General features: G+C 40.3%; 1 protein-coding gene across 1 annotated transcript; it reads right to left on the minus strand.

Moving 5' to 3' along the window:
* Nucleotides 1-91: 91 nt before the first annotated feature.
* Nucleotides 92-2,944, minus strand: MRPS25 (mitochondrial ribosomal protein S25). The gene is made up of 4 exons (XM_084633338.1): nt 2,694-2,944; nt 2,319-2,425; nt 1,146-1,233; nt 92-497 (listed from the first exon to the last, which is right to left on the minus strand). Exons 1-4 carry the CDS (start codon nt 2,825-2,827, stop codon nt 305-307), a joined length of 522 nt encoding a protein of 173 aa, XP_084489464.1. The 5' UTR covers nt 2,828-2,944; the 3' UTR covers nt 92-304.
* Nucleotides 2,945-18,881: the final 15,937 nt, after the last annotated feature.

Here is an 18,881-nt window from a genome sequence, read left to right on the forward strand (position 1 = left end):
GAGCACTCCCTCTTACATATAAGCAACTCAGGGTACAAGGCTGAGAGGAAGCTTTGCTGGACAGGAGAACGTACAGAAAAATAGAAGCAGCTAAAGTTTTAAAAAGATTTATTTAAAAATTTTTCTTCCACTTGTCTGAGTAACCAACATGAATGGGTCCAACCATATTTATGAAAAGACCTCTCGTGAATCAAGGACTAATAACATGGACCAGTTTTTTGGCTGTGAAGTCTGCCTCAGTTACTGAAGCACCTTGTATCCTATCTGCACCTTGAATGGCAGCAGAATTGCCCCCTCTGTTAAATCAGGATATGGCTTTTTCTTTCATGGCAGCTTTATATTTGCCCGTCATCTCTTTAGGCAGCGGTACTAGACCAGGGCAAGGGATCTGGCCTTCAATTTCACACATACATTCCCTCAGGTGATATTTTTTAGGTCCAAAGGTTGCAGGATGAGACAGCTTCTTTTTCTCTTGCTCCTCTTTCTGTAGCGTTTCCCTGGAAGAGGAAAAACAATTCGCTATGAAGGCGGCTGTATTTCTTCTCCACCCTCTCCCCTGCTGCCTAAAAAGCATGGTGGTGGTGCATTTTTTTCCATACACCAAAATTTCATAGGGCAGCATCTCCCACAGTAATGGCTGCTAGCAGCGAAACCACCTTTCCAGGACTGCCTTGTAGAAAAAATTCCCCTTCACTTAGCTTGGAGCAGCTTTACTTTGTCAATAGCACAGGCTACAGGAAAAGCACTAGCGAAGTCAGTACAAACAAACGTACTAGACCCTGATTTGTTTGTGCTGCTCTATAACTGACATTTAAATACAATATTAATGTTCCAATTGATTTTTTTATAACTATATGGTTAAAAGTTCGGAAGTCAGCAATGTTTCAGTAATTGTGTGCTGTGACATTTCTGTATTTTTATATGTGATTTTGTAAGTTTAAGTGAGGGGAAACTTAGGGGTACACAAGACAAACCAGACTCTTGAAAGGGGCACAGTAGTTGGGAAAGGTGGAGAACCACTGTTCTAAACCTCCTGGTTTAAGAGGCCTTGTCCACTTTCAACCCCTCAGTCAGTGCTGTGACATCTTACAGCTCTGTCAGAGAGGAGACAGTGACTCTTCAGGCTGTGAAGGATGTTTACTTACTCGCTTTTACCCAAGATTTTTTTAACATGCTCCACTATCTCTTTGTTGCTTTTATCTTCCACATCAACCAAGACTTGCTCACCACTATCTGTAGAGGAAAGTGGTATAGAATAAGTATTGAGAGGTGACTACCCAGACGTGTCTACCATTCGCATTAGATCGAGTAAATATTTTAAGGTGTGAAGCACCAGCAAGACCATCACAAACAGCCCAAGGTGCTGCCTGTTCCTTGGTCAGTAACCTCACTTTTGTATGCAGTTCTCAAGGGTGCAAGCTAAACTTTTAAAGGGGTCTTGGGGTGGGTGTTAGCAGGTAAAACTCAGCTCCTTGTAAACATTATTCCTTTTTACAGATGGGGCAGAGCTTGGAACAGAACCCAGGTCTTCCCAGTTCCCCTCCAATGCACTGTCCACTAGGCCACACTGCCTCCTTATAAATGGATCTCAGGACCAGAAAGCCATATGGGAAGCCACTGCCTTAATCCATCAACCTCACATCTTCCTATGGGCTAGTAAGAGAGAGCCACGAGAAGGCTTTACAGATATACCTGCAGGTATGATGTGAGGTCCTTATTAAGATTACCCTTGTAGTAGACTGTACCTGTTCTGCAGGAATGGAACAAACCCCTACAGCTTCAAATAGTGACACGGAAGTGCTGTGAGCAGGCAACACTGTAGAGCTTCTTTTAAAGATCAGCACCTGATCAAGCAAGTATGTTAGGCCCCTTATACAACTGTTGGGTGCTCAGAGATCTTTGCTCTCTAGGCCCTTTTAAAGGGGAGGTTGCAGTTACCCTATCCTAAGAAGTCCTTGGCAGTGCCTAGATCAGGGGTGTGGAAACTCCAGGCCGTGGGACTGCCGCTCCCGGAAGCGGCCGGCACCACATCCCTGCGGCCCCTGGGGGAGGCGGGGCAGAGGGCTCCAAATGCGCTGCCTTCGCCTGGAGGTACCTCCCCCAAAACCCGACATTCATGGCCCTGCATGCAATTTCCCCACCCAGATGCAGCCCTCAGGCCAAAAAGTTGGCCCACCCTGGGCCTGGATGTACGACATCCGCCAGGGAATCACAGACATCATGAGGCAGCTGGGACAGCCAGCAGCTCGTGGGAGAGGAGAATCCGCTGTTCCTCTGTGGGGCCCGGGTGCCCGGCATCCCAAGGATAAAGCACTTACCTAAATAGAACCTTAGAAACGGCGAAGGGGTCATGTTCTTAAACATCATGATCTGGACCCAGGGGTTTTTGTACTGAATTTGAGGGATGTTGAAAAACACAAATTTCCTAGGGGGAAAAGAAAGCCAGAGTCTCTCGCAGCGAGCAAGTCAGTGTAAACGCACACAGCCCTTCAGCAGCCGGCAGCAACATCTGCCCCCCGCCCCCCGGGACAGACCGGGCGCGGTGCCCCAGGGACTGGGGAAAGGGGGGGGGGTGAGCTCTGAAGCCCCCACTCACCTGGTCCCCTCCCCCGGGCCGGCGGCGGGCTACCCAGCAGCCTCCTCTCCCCGGAGTGTCCTACAGCCGTGAGCGGGGTGGCCACCGCTGCACTCACCTGGCCCCCTCGCTCAGCTCCCCCCGGGCGTTGTAGTTCACGGTCATCACCTTCACCGCGCCCTTGAAGACGATCTCCCCCTGGGTCAGGTACTGCAGGGTCCTGCGGATGGGGAAGCGGCCCTTCATCGGCATGGCTGCAGCTGGCTCCCCCGGGCAGGCGGCGCGGCCCGCAGCCCGCAGCGCATGGGGGAAATGAGGCGGCGCGGCCCGGCAGGCAGGCAGAGGAAACACGTGCTCTCCGCCCCGGCCGCGGAGGGCTACGGGAGGCGTAGTTTCGCTGCCCCGGGGTCGGGAAGCGGAGCTAGGGGATTTGCAGCCGCAACGGTGGGACGGGGAAGAGGGTGTGAGAAGGGAAACAGTGCGTGGACCCGGCCACCCTGGGATCCGGGAAGAAGAAAAGAATTGGGGGGTGGGTAGAGAGGGGGCAGCGCTAGGGGAAGGCTGCAGTAGGAGTCACCTCCCTGGCTCGCCTTCGCATCTGTTTGCTTTTTGTAGCGACCGGACGGTGCTTCTCAGCTGTTCGTTGTGGGCTTGGGTCCGCTGCCCGCTCGCCTCAACCTCACCTCTCATCAGTATTGCTCAGGTCACCAGGTGGGGCTCCACTGAATTGACCCCAGGAGGAAATTGAGTTGGTGGCCTTACAAATACTGGAAAAGAAAGCATTATCCAGCCTGGTACGGGGGCATTAGTGCGCTCCAGCTGCTGGAGAGAAGAGATTTTATGAGACTTCAGCTTTGTTTCTTTCGTTTGTCTTTCTCTCTTTTTTTTAAAGTAAGCTTTTAGCCCTTTCGGGTGTGAATAAAAGCTTGAAAATGAAGTTTGTGCAGCTAAATGCTCAGAAATCAGAAGGCAAATAAAGAGCCTAAAATTTACTATTTAAAAAAAATCTTGTTACTTTTGAGCTATTGGCAGGACTATTTTGTGTGTGCGCGCGCGCGTGCTTGACTCATGATTTTGGAAAAGCTGGACTTGGCAATACTGGTTTACTAGTATAATTGTTAGGCTTCAGTAATTACTACTAGCGATGGGTTGAAGAAAGGCGACTACAATTTGAAAACCACTGAAACAGCGAGACCCTATTTTAGAAGCCAACAGCATAAATCAATGACAGGTTATGCATGTATGTAGTTAACGCTGAAATCAGGTTATGCATGTATGTAGTTTACACACTTGTTTATGGGGAGATAATCTGTGATTAGAGCAGGATACTGGTAGTCAGGACTCCTGGGTTTAATTTCTCTCTTTGCTACTTATTAACTAGGTGTATGAACTGTTGAAACCACAGCTACTTTGTGCCCATTTCTTCACTTGCTTAGCTTGTGTGGTTGTGATCTACTTGTTCATAACACACTCTGCAGTTATGTAGCACTTTTTGTCCAACAATTTTGAAGTATTACTAACATCTAGTAATTCCACAGTCAAAATTGGTGTGGAAAGGGGTTTTATTCAATGTTATTTACACAATATGAACTTGAGGCTTGATAGCCTGATTCAGGAATATCCAATAGCTCCTATCTTTGCCTGCAGTGATTGCGTGACCAATATGATTACAAGCATTTACATGATATTACAGTATGTGTTCCCTTTGCATGGTTCAGAGTAACAGTAATTTTCTCAACTGAGGAGCATGTACTCCCTATGTCTACCCAGCATTGAGCAGTTAACCTTAGAAAAATGAGCTGGGAAAACCCTGTCATCAGGCAAAGTGCCAAGAGATTCCAGAGCCTGCAATTAGGGGAAAGCTGAAATGAACAAGTTTATTATGTGCTAAATGCGGCCAACAGTCTATTTCTATTCAACTCCAACTGAACGGGCATGATAGTGAAAACACCCTAACCTCTGCTCCCATGAACTTTATACTTGGGCCAGATAGTTGAAAAATTCCAGTTCAACATGGGAAATTATGAAAATGTAGACCCTCAATGGCTTTGGATAAAGAGATCAGCACCCTGAGTGTCCGCTGTGTGGATTGCTAGGCAGTGAAGAGCTGAGCACAGAAGTTGTGAGTAGGACAAACTAGCAGGACCGTACATGAAGTGAGCAGCAGCAGTATTTTTCACAAGCTGAAGCGTCTGAGTTGCCCTCAGTCCAGCTTTGAATAACAAAGATACAGATGACTGTGGCTAGATCTGCCTTGGAAGAAAGGAAGCAATATCTTTGCCAGCATAAGACAGATGATGGGGTTTCTAGCTTTTGATGCTATTTGGGTTTGTACAAGCAGAGAAAAGTCTGCAAAAGAATCACCTGAGATTGAGAACTATTTTATAAATGACTGGGTAGATGCCTTCAACTAAGGAAGTGGTTACTGACTTCCCCAGGTCAATATAAGCAATTCACAAATTGAGCCTGAACTAAAAACCTGCCTTTTATCCATGTCCCTATCTTTGCCAGATATTGAAAAAGAGCAAGGAAACAGCTCCATTGCCATATGAAGAAACAGAGACATGGAGCTGAGGGTCCTCTGCATGTCAATTAACCCACAGACCATAAGCACCTCATAACCTGCCCATGTCTGTCCTGTTATTTTTTAAAGGGTTTTGAGATGTTGGCATGAAAGATGCTATATAAAGTCAAATCCCTTTCTATATGTCAATAGCGGTTATGAGCAACTGAATTTGCTATTAAGCTAATCCATTATGGACAAGTTGGTTTAGGCGTAGAGGAAGAAAGCAGAGAACACTGATTCATACACAATATTTTCCAAAGATTAGACTAATTCTCTGCTTAAAATGTAAATAAGGCAGATACAAGACTTGGGATCACAGCACAGGAGAGGGAGGATATGGAATTATTTATGAGGAGATATAGCTTTAAGAGAGTTGGAAGAGAAATTTGAAGGAAAGAAAAGCCAGTTTGGAGATGAAGTCAAGTACAGTGTCCCAGGCATACCATGACAGAAGGCATGCAGTTGAATGGGAAAGGATGAGATGATAAAGACAGGAGTAAGGGAAAACTAGAGAGAATTAAAGATAAATGAAAGCTGAGATAAACGTAGAATCAAGATTATGTAGGGCCTTGTAAATGAGGCTGAAGAGCCTGAATTTTATGGGAAGCCAAAGGAAAGATTAATGGAGGAGTTGCTTGGTTGGAGCAAGGGAATAGGGAAATTATTCTGGAAGCAGTGAGACCACTCAGTAAAAAGTAATAATCAAGGCAAGAGATGGATCAGGTTTCAGACAAGGATTTAAGCAATGGTTATAGTACAAAAGGGGAGAAATTTGAATATATTAAAGAATATGTTGACTCAGAATTTTTAAGATGGACATAGATACCATAGTATGAAAGCCAACATAGGCAGAAGTGACAGGAGTTAACAAGAGATGGGAATTTGGGACCGGAGAGAACAGAGTCTAAGAGGGCACAGAGTGTATGGATCAAGAGGAAAGTGAGGTTGCTGTTAAGTCTGAAACAAATGACAGTTCTTGCTGTTTTCTATCATTCGGTTGTGTGTCCCCTTCATTATAATGTCCTATTGATGCAAATTGGATTTTGAATACATGCAAGAGTCCAAATTTTGCATTTCATTTCTCCTTTGCATTCATATGGCCACAAAAGGCTCAAAAGCAGCTTGTTGAATTTCTGTTCTTTTTTGAGATATCTGACATGAATACGGTATTTTTGTTAGTGGCAAGACATACACCTCTGTCAAATATGAAGAATGAATTTTGTGCTCATAAAAGTGAGGGACTGGTTATACTTGCAAGCCCAAGAAAAAGCTTGGAGTCTTTGTGGATAGTTCTCTGAAAACATCTGCTCAATGTGCAGCAGCAGTCAAAAAGCTAACGCAATATTAGGAACCATTAAAAAGGATAGGTAATAAGACAGAAAATATCATAATGCCACTATCTGAATCCATGGTACATCAACACCGTGAATACTGCATGCATTTCTGGTCATCCCATCTCAAAAAAGATACATTAGAATTGGAAAAAGTACAGAGAAAGGCAACAAAAATGATTAGGGGTATAGACCAGCTTCCATACAAGGAGAGATTAAAAAGACTGGAACTATTCATCTTAGAAAAAGAGACAACTAACAGGGGGATATGGTCGACGTCTATAAAATCATGAATGGTAGGGAGAAGGTGTCATTTACCCCTCCACATAACACAAGAACCAGCGCTCACCCAATGAAATTAATAGGCAGCAGGTTTAAAACAAACAAAAGGAAGTAATTCTTCATACAACTCATTATCAGGGGATGTTGTGACAGCCAAAAGTATAACAGAGTTCAAAAAAGAATTAGATAAGTGCATGGAAGATAGGTCCATCAATGGCTATTGGCCAAGATGGTAAGGTATGCAAGCCCATGCTCTGAGTGTCTCTAAACCTTCAACTGCCAGAAGCTAGGAGTGTAGGACAAGGATCACTTGATAACTGCCCTGTTCCGTTCATTCCCTTTGCAGCATCTGGCATTGGCCACTGTGTGAAGACATGATACTGGGCTAGGTGGATCGTTGGTCTGACCCGGAATGCCGATTCTTATGTTCTTAAGGGTAAATATAACTCTCAATAAATAATCTCATATGCTTTCAGATGGAAAATCTGAGAAACCACAGAAAGATGAATATCTTTAGTGGCAAATCTTGCTCAACTTGTTCATAGGCACAAGTAAGGTGAAGAGGATTTGGGCCTTTTTATTAGAATAGTTTAAATGACCACTCCAAAAGGATACTTTTACCAAATGCGGAGAAACTATCAAATTGTTTCTTTCTGAAGACAGGCATGACATCAGTAAGACAAGTGCCAGCCTGGTCAAGGCCATAGGTGTTAGCTAAGAGCAGACAAACTCATAGCTAGAAACCAGACTAGCTCACCCATACATTAGTTTTGTTCAAATAGATATTAGTCTTATAAGAATATATTTAGGGTTTAGACTCTATGAAATGTTTTTAAGTTGTCGCATCCATTAATCTTACTTGTAATGTCTGTATTGCATGCTACAAATAAAATATAAAAGTTTGTTTTATAATTGTAAAAATGCCTGCTCTGAATTTATGAATTCAGATGAGAAGAGTGCCTTCCCCCACCCATCCAGGAGGACTATCAAAAAATAAGTGGGCCATTGTAGGACAAAAACTTTGTTGATTGCCCCATCCACCCATGGAGAAGTATGTGTAGAAGGCATCATCATCTCATCTGTGTGAATTCTGGAAGAGGAAAAGGAAAATAGCTAACATGGAGATTTTTCATCACTTTGCTATTTGGACTCTGACAAAGGCTGGAGCTAAGAAACAAAAAGGAGAGATTCCCAGGGTTGACCCGGATTAAGTCCTAAAAAGACATTCCATGCTGACAGATTACTACATCTCTGTCGGCTTTCAAATCACAAACAAATTCATTTGTGCATATATACTGGTTTGCTTTAACCTGTAAATAATTCTCTGATTTCTTTCTACTAGTTAAAAAACCTTTAGTTAGTTTATTGCAGGGTGTGGTTACAGGCATTTTTTTTGGTGGGAGATGTAAGGCACAAATTGAACTGGGATAAGTGACTGATCTCTTGGGACTGGAAGCAACTGGAATATTTTGTGATTTTTGGTGTAAGTGACCACTGAGTATTAAGATAGACTGGAGAGCCCAAGGGGACTGTTTGTGACTCTATGGTAAGACTGTTACAGTGATCTAGGAGCTCACATTTGTTACTGGGTTGGTGAAATCTAATTATAAAACATACCACCAGTTTGGAGTGTCTGCCCTGCTTTTAACAGTCTGCCCTAAGGTTAGCACTCATGGTTGTGAGCCACTCCTGATAGCGTGACAAAAGGGAAGCAGGTAAAACTGAAATTTTGGCACGGATGTGAAATGATCACTTGTGATTCAAGAAAAAAATAAAGCATTTATAAATATCAAAGATACATTTAGGTTTGTAATTCACTTTAATAGTATAAACCTCATTTAGGTAGTAGTATTAAGCTACAACAATGTAATGCCACATTTAAACTGCATTTAATAAAATGCATAAGCTAATTCATGCACTGCAATACTCTATATACAAACACAACAATGCAAATTTCTCTTCATGACTGAAGACACTGATTAGATATAAAATTCAGATTAAAAAATTCATGCTATTATTTTTAAATGCCATCACATATACAAAGCTGATTTCACAAAGAAGCTGTGAGAAAGCAACAGCTTTAACAGGTTTTAAACCTGTAATTAATGCAATAGCATAAACAACAGTTTTCTAAACAATGAAGAAGAGAGGGTTACAAAAAATATCCCAAGGAACTATAGCAGACAATTCCCTTTGTAACAAGTGGGGTATTTTTGTAAGAGCTCAGAGCTCATAGGTATGCCAAATACATACAATTATACAATGAAAAATGTGCAGTTTTTCAGTTATAAAAGTGTTTGAACACTGGCTTACAATATATTTTAAAGAACAGATGGATTATAGGAAAATATTCCAGAATTTGAACTTAATACCACAGATGATAAAAAAACAAATATGCTCTATAAATAACATACTTTTCTAAAGGATATCCCCATGTCTAACTTGAAATCTATTAATTCCCCTTTTTAAAATCTACATGGTAAAACAAAACTCTTCAAATGGCTTTGTACTTGCTTTGCAGTAATAGATGTTTCTAGAAACAGATTTTTATATGCAATGAGCCAATTACTGAGAGGTGCAGAGCACCTACAATGGGAACAGAAGCTGCTCAGCACTTCTCAGAATTTGGCGGTCTGTGATCACTACAGGAAGCTGATTTCACATCCTGTAGTTCCTGCAAGATAGTACATAACACATTTCATCCACATTTATATTTAACACATTTTGTCTTTCAAAAGAGAAAAAATTCAAACTTGTGAGTTCCATAACCCTTAAGTCTTAGAATATGGCTATTATTTTTTAAATTCGCAGTTTAATTATTATTCTTTGAAATGGCTGCAATTCTGATCAACACCCCAATCCATTTCTTAACCTTAAAAAATGTTCTTGAAATAAAAAAGCATTTAAAGACATTAAGGTTGACATTCTATTTTCAACAGAAAAGGAAGAATATTCAAACGGTGTGATTGTCATGACACCAAAGGAAGGGCCATCTTATGCAAGAAATGCTCCCATTGATTTAAATGGGCATTTTACATGCAGAAGGCCTCAGAAATTGGGCTTGAAATGTTAAAAAGATGGATGTTTCACAAAATCGATATTTGAAACAAACAGTCTACATATGTTTATTAAACAGTATGGCAAAAAGGAACACATTCTTAGTATTCTTCACAGCAAAGACTTTACAACCAAGGCCCATATCCTGCAAAAGCTTACGCATGTGAGGTGTTCCCCTTGACATCAGATGGCAATGGGAGTTGAGCACATGGAGTGTTCAAAGATTTGGGTCCAAGATATGTACAAAATTATTCTAAGAGAGAATATTTTAAAAACTTAAATTACTGAAAGGTCTGTAGATCTTGTTAATTTTCCTTTCTGCTAACTTGGATTTACATAAAAAGCCTTGTGCAAAAATAATTACATTAACCTCAGAAAAAAATGAATTTAAGAAATTCTTTGTGATAGAGGAGTTCTCAGTGCCTCTCATGTCTTTATCAGTAATAATGTAATTGTTCAGTTTTTTGAGCATTTAATATCCATAATCAGATGTTACTTGCACAACTAACTGAAGTTGTTTTATTTTTTAAACAATTGAAGAAACAACATTAAAAACTGAATTAAAAACTCATATGGACAATTCTGTACCCTTACATACTTCTGACTGATCATTTCCTTCAGTGTAGTTGCCACCGATCTCTATTTTTATAGAAACAGAGCATGTGAGGGGACTGTTTCAGCACACTCCTCTCAGCCCTTCTGCGATAGAAACAAGGAATATAGTACAGAGGAATGTAGTCTAAACCTGGAGCTTACTCTAATTTCAATTTCCATATAAACAGATAGTTTAGCATACTGATTATAAAAAAAACCCTGACATTTTACACCACAAAGGTGGGAGGCACTGTCAATGCAGAGGAGGATCGGAATATTCTACAGGAAGATCCGGATGACCTGGAAGACTGGAGTGACAGAAATGGGATGAAATTCAATAATACAAAATGCAATGTCATGCACTTAGGGACTAATGATAAGAACTTCTGCAACAAGCCAAGAGCTCATCAGTTGTAAGCGACAGAGGAAGTGAGAGACATGAGTGTGTGGGCTGATCACAGGATGACTATGAGCCACCAATGTGATATGGCTGTGCAAAAGGCAAATGCAATCCTAGGACGTATCAGGCGAGGCATTTCCATTAGAAATAGAGAAGTATTAATGCCATTGTACAAGGCACTGGTAAGACCTCCTTTGGAATATTGTATACTATTCCGGTCACCCAGGCTCAAAAATGATTAATGCAAATTTCAAACTGGAACAGGTGCAGAGAAGAGCTACGAGGATGATCAGAGGAATGGAGGGTCTATCTTACAAGAGAAGACTGGAAAAGCTTGGCTTGCTTAATCTAGCAAAAATAAGGTTGAGAGGGGATATGATTACTTCCCATAAATACATTAGGGCAGTTAATACTGGGAAGGGAGCGGGCAGTGAAGACCTATTTAAGCTCATGAACAATGTTGGCACAAGAAAAAATGGACATAAACTGGCCTTGAACAAATTAGGGCTGGAAATTAGAAGAAAGTTTCTAATCATCAGTGGGGTGAGGCTCTAGAACATCCTTCCAATATGAGTTTTGGGGGCAAACAACTTAATTATTTTTAAGAGAGAGTTGGACAAATTGTTGAGTGCAGCTTCAGGGTTGCTTCTGATGGTAGGGGGCAGGACTCAGTAGCCCTGGGGCTCATTTTCGGTTTATTTCTCATGTTCCTAAAATCTCATGCTTCAGGATTTCAGCTGGCCACCTGCAGAGGTCAGGAAGGGATTCCCTCCCCCAGTATATTCTGGGTGGTTTTTTTAATGTCTATTCTCTGAAGCACCAGGGATGGCCATGGCTGGAGATGGGACATTGGGCAGTGTGGGGCAGGGCTCTGAGGTGGCACTGAACATTCTCTGTCTCACGTGTTCAGCTGGCTGGTTGTTGATCACATGCTCGGAGTCTAATTGATTGCCATATGTGGGATCAGGAAGGAATTTCCCCCCAGGACAGACTGGCAGCGACCTTTGGGTTTCTTTGCCTCCCTCTGTGGCATGACGATGCACATCACTTGCCAGGATTATCTGGGTATATCTCACTAAATCATTTCCCTGCCACTGCAGGGGCCTCAGGTACTTGTACACCGTAGTCCCTTTTATTCTTTGCCTATGGTACACGATAGTTTAGTTTCCTGTGGGCTGTAATACTTTGGTCTAATTTCAGTTGTTGGATTTAGTGTGCGGGTGCTGGGTGATTTTGGCCTGTAATATACAGGAGGTCAGACTAGATGCTCTGGTGGTCCCTTCTGGCCTTAAACTCTATGACATGACTGTTATGATCTTGTTGCTGAAGATTTTAGAAATGACATTTATTGCACCATGCATTGCATTCAGCCTTTTGCTTTATCCTGTGGGGTATAGTTCAAAGATACATGGCAACCTTTCTTCTAAGTAGCCACTAATGGAGACTTAAAGAAATCACTTAAAAAATTTACAAATAGACCTCTCTCAGAAGGCTAGAAAAAGCCCCTCTGTGTCTATCAAGAATATAGGGGAATATTTACCTTCTATTTTTATTTCATGTTTTCCCTTGGGAATTGTAGATTCTACTAACTCTCAGTTGGATGGCTCCTACCAGTTATGAGAAAAGGCTGAGAAAATAACTTGAAAATCTCAAATGACTTGGATTTTTTTAAAAAGCACTGAGGACAAAGTGACAAACCCAAATTCAGCCTTGGTTTAGAAACAGGTAGAACTCTACTGAAGTTAATGGAGATGATCCTGCTTAAGGCAGGGCTGAGCCTGGGCCAAGAAATGAAGATTAGGAAGGCCCAGATTAGCAACTCAATCAAACTTTCTTTAACATATAAAGATGTATGAATACCATGGCTACATATATGTACATATACATACACACTTTATATACGCTGTACATAATATATTACACGGAGATAGATATAAACACATTCATACACATACACACAACTATGTACATATGCATTAGCTCCACGAGTGAGCTCTATTACTAAACATGCAGAAATGTACAATGATAGAAGGCACAAAGAAATATATAAAAAAACTATATTAAAAAAAAAAGATGGGGGAGGAAAAGCATGAACTTAAAGATCTAGTAATCCATTTTCAAAGCCCTCACATAACCCAAATAATAAATTAGACATTGGGAAATATGGAACACTGTGACATACTGACATGGATATTTCCCATGATAAATACAGTACAGATTTCACAACAAACAGAGAGCTCTACAATAAGGAAATTATAGGCGATAGCGCTTTTCAATTCCAATATATTTGACTTAACTTTTAAAAAATTTTGTATGTGTATTTAATTTTAACTTCCATCTTCATAAGACTAACATTTTAAATGTTTGCAAAATAATTTCACATTTAATACTGATAACCATTAAGGTAGGTTTATATCACACAGGCTAAAAAGAGGGATTAGGGCATCCTTAGTAAAACAATAAGCGTAGCCTTATTTCTAAAGGGCTTGACAGTCCTATAAAATACACTTTTCAATTGACATAGCAACTTCAGAATTAAATAGAGAATGTCAAACGCATTTTTAAAATAGTTTTTGATTTTTCACTCCTTGCTCTTTATAAGGCCTCTTGCAAATTTGAAAGTAACATTTCTATTATTACTCAGTTTATCTTTCTGTATATGGTAACTCTGACCTCCCCCATCCTCTGTTTTGTATAAAGTAGAAGCAAACATAGCTTCTTTTGCTGGCTCTACCTGTGTACAAAGATGTATTGTGACAGCAGATGTTCTCTGCTACTATCACAGTAAGTCTATCCTTACACAGGGGGCCAACCATGCTAGCTGCAGCGCGGCTGCTATCAGGTGGGTCTGTTGCACTCCTGGAACTAAATTCTGAGATGTACCTGAGGCTACTTGTTGCTTTTCTTCCCATCTCTCTGCTTTTTCAGGGGTAAGAGAGGAGGAGGGAAAAACACACCCACATAACCTTTTTTTATTTTCCAGATAAGGACTGAAAGAGAAAAGAGAAATGTCAAATCAAACTAAGGAAAAACAAAACAAAATTAAAAAGAAAATCCTTTGCCTACAGGGAGACTTGAATCTGCAAGTACTTGCTGATAACTCTGCATTTTAAGCCTTGGAGCCGTATTGTTATGGCATGTATTTAGCTGTCTCCCTGTGTATGTACAGACATCCCACAATACCAGCAGTGAGCATCTGATGTCATGAGTGGAATTATGATATCTGTTAATTTCTTGTTTATGTCAGTGGTGCCTTAAATGTAATTGAGAATGGCAGTGATGTCAGCACAGTTCTGATAGTCTAGCGTGTTAAAAAGTTTGCTTGAAGTGTGTGTGTGTGTGTGTATACATACCAATGCTAACTCCTGCATTGTCTGATATGGACTGGGTGCCCCATCCCTGTTGCTGTTGCAGATGGATTTTCCTGATCTCCACTTGCTATAGGTGAATCTTTAGCCGGGCTGAAATCCATTCACAACGGCATTGTCAGTCAGTTCTTTAAACTAGGTAGTACTTTTAAAATTCTTCGCTGATTAAAAATGTCAGTCAGCCAGGGAAAGATCCTAATCACCACTCCTACCCATATGGAGGTTGAGGTGGGAGAATATTCTGAAAATGTTCAGTGTTTCCCAGAAACATTTCAACAACCCCATTCCATACACATGGCAACAAAAAGGGTGCAGTTTTCAGCATTACACAACCTCTACCAAAGAAAAAAACATCTCATAATAAGGACATGCTAGAGATTGGTTAGTCCCTTGTGCAGCATAGGACCCTTATGGGTTTTGCAACATTGGGAAATCATCAGGGCAAAGGAGTGTGCTGGCCATGCCTCCTCCTACCCCAATATACCGCAGAACACACCCTGTGTTAAAGGCTTCTATGGGGGGCAGGGCAAACCCAGCTCGATTCCTGGCATAGAAACCCCCTCGAGCCAATGCTATTCATTAGTGGACTTTATTCCTGCCCTACAGCCCATTTGTGTCAGGAATTAGAGTGCAAGGGGGCTGTAGGTCAATGATAAGTCTTGCCATCTGTGACTACACAGCGAGCCAAAACTTCCATTGGCCAGCAGTCAGTTTTCTGCTGCATGGGGCCTTTATAATCTAAACATTGTCTACATTCTATCAGTTTTAAGATGAGTCAAAATCTGGGTCTGTGTGACCCACCTAAAAATTTGGGATCTGATTCTCCTTTCCCTTCCACCAGTTTTACATAAGAGTAACACCATTGGCTTCCAAGGGTGATTTCTAATTTACAAATAGTGGAAGTGAAAGGAAAATAATTTAATCTTAATCCTGCTTGCTGTTTGACAAGTCAATATGACTAAGGAGAATTACTTTTATTTAGATTTTTTAAATATGGCTGTTTGTTTTAGGTGCATATACAGTAAAAACAATTACAAATCTTATAAAAATAGCCCAAATATTGCTTACCCAAATTAACCCTTCATAACTATCAATAAGCATTCCTTTATACCCACATACAAATTCCAAACTCACATCTTTCTCGAAAGAATGGGAAAACAGACAGGCCTCACAGCATACCCTGATGGTCAACAGACTTGGGAATTATTATCACTCACTGCATTCCAAACAATTTCAGCCAACACAGAATTCCAGTTTTTGTATGAACTAAATCTTACTGCTATATACGGATGGTCAAGCTCGATTCACCATGACACTTCTACTGAGTTAAAAACTCTTTACTTTTAAAAGTAGGACAATGAGACTTTATCAGGTTTTGAAGAAGCGTTAATTCTGAGGCAGTAGCAGGAACTTTACTTGGATGCAAGGTTTTCTAGAATCACTATCAGGCTATGGTACTTTGGCTCCTAGTTTTGTCAGGTCAAATCTGGCCACACAATTAGGTTTGTAAAAGAAAGTTTTTACCAAATTTAAGACCAACACAAATATTTCCAATAATTCTGTTGTTGTTATTTCAAAAGAAAAACAAACACAAATATTCCCAATCTATATTTACAATACAAAAGTGCAGTCTTGTGCTTAGAGAGGAGAAATTTAAAGTGAAACTGACTAGAAACCAAAGGGAACCAGACTAGTCTATTCTCATTGCCCAATCCTTAAGAAATGGAAAGAGTACATAAACAAGCCAATAAATGGCAGAAAATAATTTACACTTGCAATACTCTTTCAGTTTTAATAATCAAATGCATTATTAGTAACATAGGCAAGGAAATTACTATTTGAACATATGGGATCACGTCCCATGTGGCAGCCAAATTGTGAAGAGTGTTGGTCAAAGGTGTGCAAAGATGACTGAAAGCGCACCTTTGCACTCCTATGATCTTGGTAGCTGCTGTGTGCAGGCCATTCCTCCCGTGCTATGTTAAAACAGCATGTGAGTTTCAATGGCCACAAGGAACTGAAAATATGGCCAATGATTAGCATAATGCAGGAGCAACTTGGTCATCTCCCATTTTCCCCAGCCATGCCTTTTTCCCTTGCTATCCCAGCCACAGGTGGCTGGAACGGCACAAGAACCCCTAAATCAGCCCCACCCCTCTGGTAGATCAGCCTTATATTAGGATAGTCCTTCTGGATCCAGTTAAGATGGCTCCACAGCTAGATTACCTCAGTGGTTTGGTGCAAAAAAAGCCACACCACAATGGAGTTTGGCCCATCATTTTTAATAGGACAATAATATTTTAAGTGCCTCTTTTACACCATCTCTCTCCCTGCAGCATACCAATTCCTTGGCTCAGTGTTAATGGTAGCTCTTGAGCAGCATGTGAAAAAGAAGCATGAAGCTTATTATCCACACCTATTCTATTATCTGTAACTTGTATTCAAATAGCTGATACCCTAAATATCTCCTAAGCTGTGGGATCCACCACCTGCTGTACAAATTTCTACCATCTAAACTGTTAGTGTTAGAATCAAAACAACATATGATCACAGAAAACATTCCTTTTTATTAATGACATGGGGACTATGTTAGCTCAGCTCTGACAAACCATGCCAATGATGCTACACAAACAGAGTCTTCATAGTTTAAAGGTAGTAATTTGAGGGTTTTAAAATAAAAGTGTAATTATGGAACTGCTTCACTCTCAAGTACATTAAGTACATTTACACTTTTTAAAAATAAATCCTAAGAATGGGCTCGATTGCAATACCCATACTCACACCGAGTAGCATTTTACTCTACATAAAGTCTTCCTGAAGTCCACGAGACTACTTGCAGAATGAGGTACAAACAGTATAGTCCTATGTTTGTAGGATGCATTCTGTACATGTTAACAGTGCTGTGCAAAATTCATCGTTTTTTATTTATGAAATTTAATGCATAAATTTTAGCAGTTTCATGTGATTTTGCTCCACAGCTTAGTTTTTTGTGGGTTACCTTTTTCAAAATGGCTATTTTCACAATGAAAAAAAAAATAAACTTTTTTTGCACGTTTTCAACAGAGAAGCCATTTTTACTCAAACATGGGCTCATCTTTATCAGCAAATGAGACCCTTTACTAGAGAAATGTACATGTCCAACAACATTTTTCATGGAAAATGGTCTCAAATTTACAATAAAATTTGGAAAAACGTTGATTTCCAGTGGTTTAGTATACTTTTTGTTTATGAATATTTCACACTCCTCTAAAAATGCTTACTTGACTGTTTGATTGATTTTTACTACACATTACAAGTGATTAAATTATATCACCTGCTAATCTTTTGCCATAGCCCCCCTAAAAACAGTTCAATGTGCACGCTATATTTTTAAACAATCAAAACAGTAAACCTCTAACATTCACTTTTGCACAAAAATGGCCACAACTTTTCTTTGAAATTCTGTTTCCAAGGCAAGTAACTTGTATGTTAAAATTCAGGCTACTACTAATTTCTAAGGCCAAGAAGTAAACCCTTAAAACAGGGGTTTTATATCGGAAGTGCTGACACAAACCTACAAGTAGTGATACTATAATATAACGGCTAAGGCTTAGGTCTGCATTCCAGTTGGCCTAAGGATGTTCAAAATATAGTCCTTTTGTCACTTTTAAAGAAATGACAAACTTCATTTACTATAATAAAAGCCTAGGAAGAAGATGGTACAATATCTCAGATGTCTGCCTTTATATTGCACTCTGTCTATACCACTGTTCTTGAGAACCAAGATTTCTGAACTTTATAAAGATGGAGATTGTAATTGAGTTTAATGTACTTAGGAGCTAAAATTACATAGCCTTATTTGTCAGAATGAGTGTTACAAATGAGAGCCTTACTATAAGGATGAATTGTACCAAGACAGGACTGACTAATACAGTAGCAAGGAGTTGCTCAAAATCCTTGGGCTACAGCTCAGACCCTTAAGAGACAAAAACCAACCCTGTTGGAATGTTTCTAAATCAATGTCAATACCAGAAACAAAAAAGTGCTGAACTCATTATTTATATTTTTGTCACAAGAATGCAAGTAGAAAATGACGCTGCCATGTAAATTCATTAAACTAATTAATGAATGTATGTAATAAGCAAGAATCAGCTTAATGCAGCTATAACTCTTCTGACAAAATGCTTTTTTATGAATTTTGATTGTTTAAAATATTCAGTGTTAATATTAATAAATTATACTAAAATAAATGCAATATTAGCAGGAAAAGGTGAATCCTAGAAAACGACTTGATAGGTTACTACCCAAGATAAAAACAAAGATAGTTAGTATTATAACTCCAAACAATCGGTCATTAACTGTAACTGCACATGAATGAATATAAAAAACCCAGCTGACGCTCCAATTTAGAACTGGATCAGAACAGGGTAGGGAGCACTGCAAAGACAGGATGCTCAGTTCCTGGGGAAGGAAGAGAACCTCATGTTCTGCACTTATCCTTTATCTGACAGCAGCGTTATGGGCTCTAACGTAGTCACAATCATCCCCTTTGGCTCCTAGGATGGTGAGGGTCATTTACGGCTGCAGACAGAAGGAATGAATTTGGAAGTATAAAAAGTATACACAGAGACTAGGAGTGCATGATTCTAGTTGGAAGGATTGCTTCCCTGCCAGTTAATGACTGATTTCCGCCACAACCAAAAGTCGTCCTGTTGGAATAACGTCTATC

Source organism: Lepidochelys olivacea (assembly GCF_965140295.1).
Source record: "Lepidochelys olivacea isolate rLepOli2 genome assembly, chromosome: 7".
NCBI lineage: Eukaryota > Metazoa > Chordata > Testudines > Cheloniidae > Lepidochelys > Lepidochelys olivacea.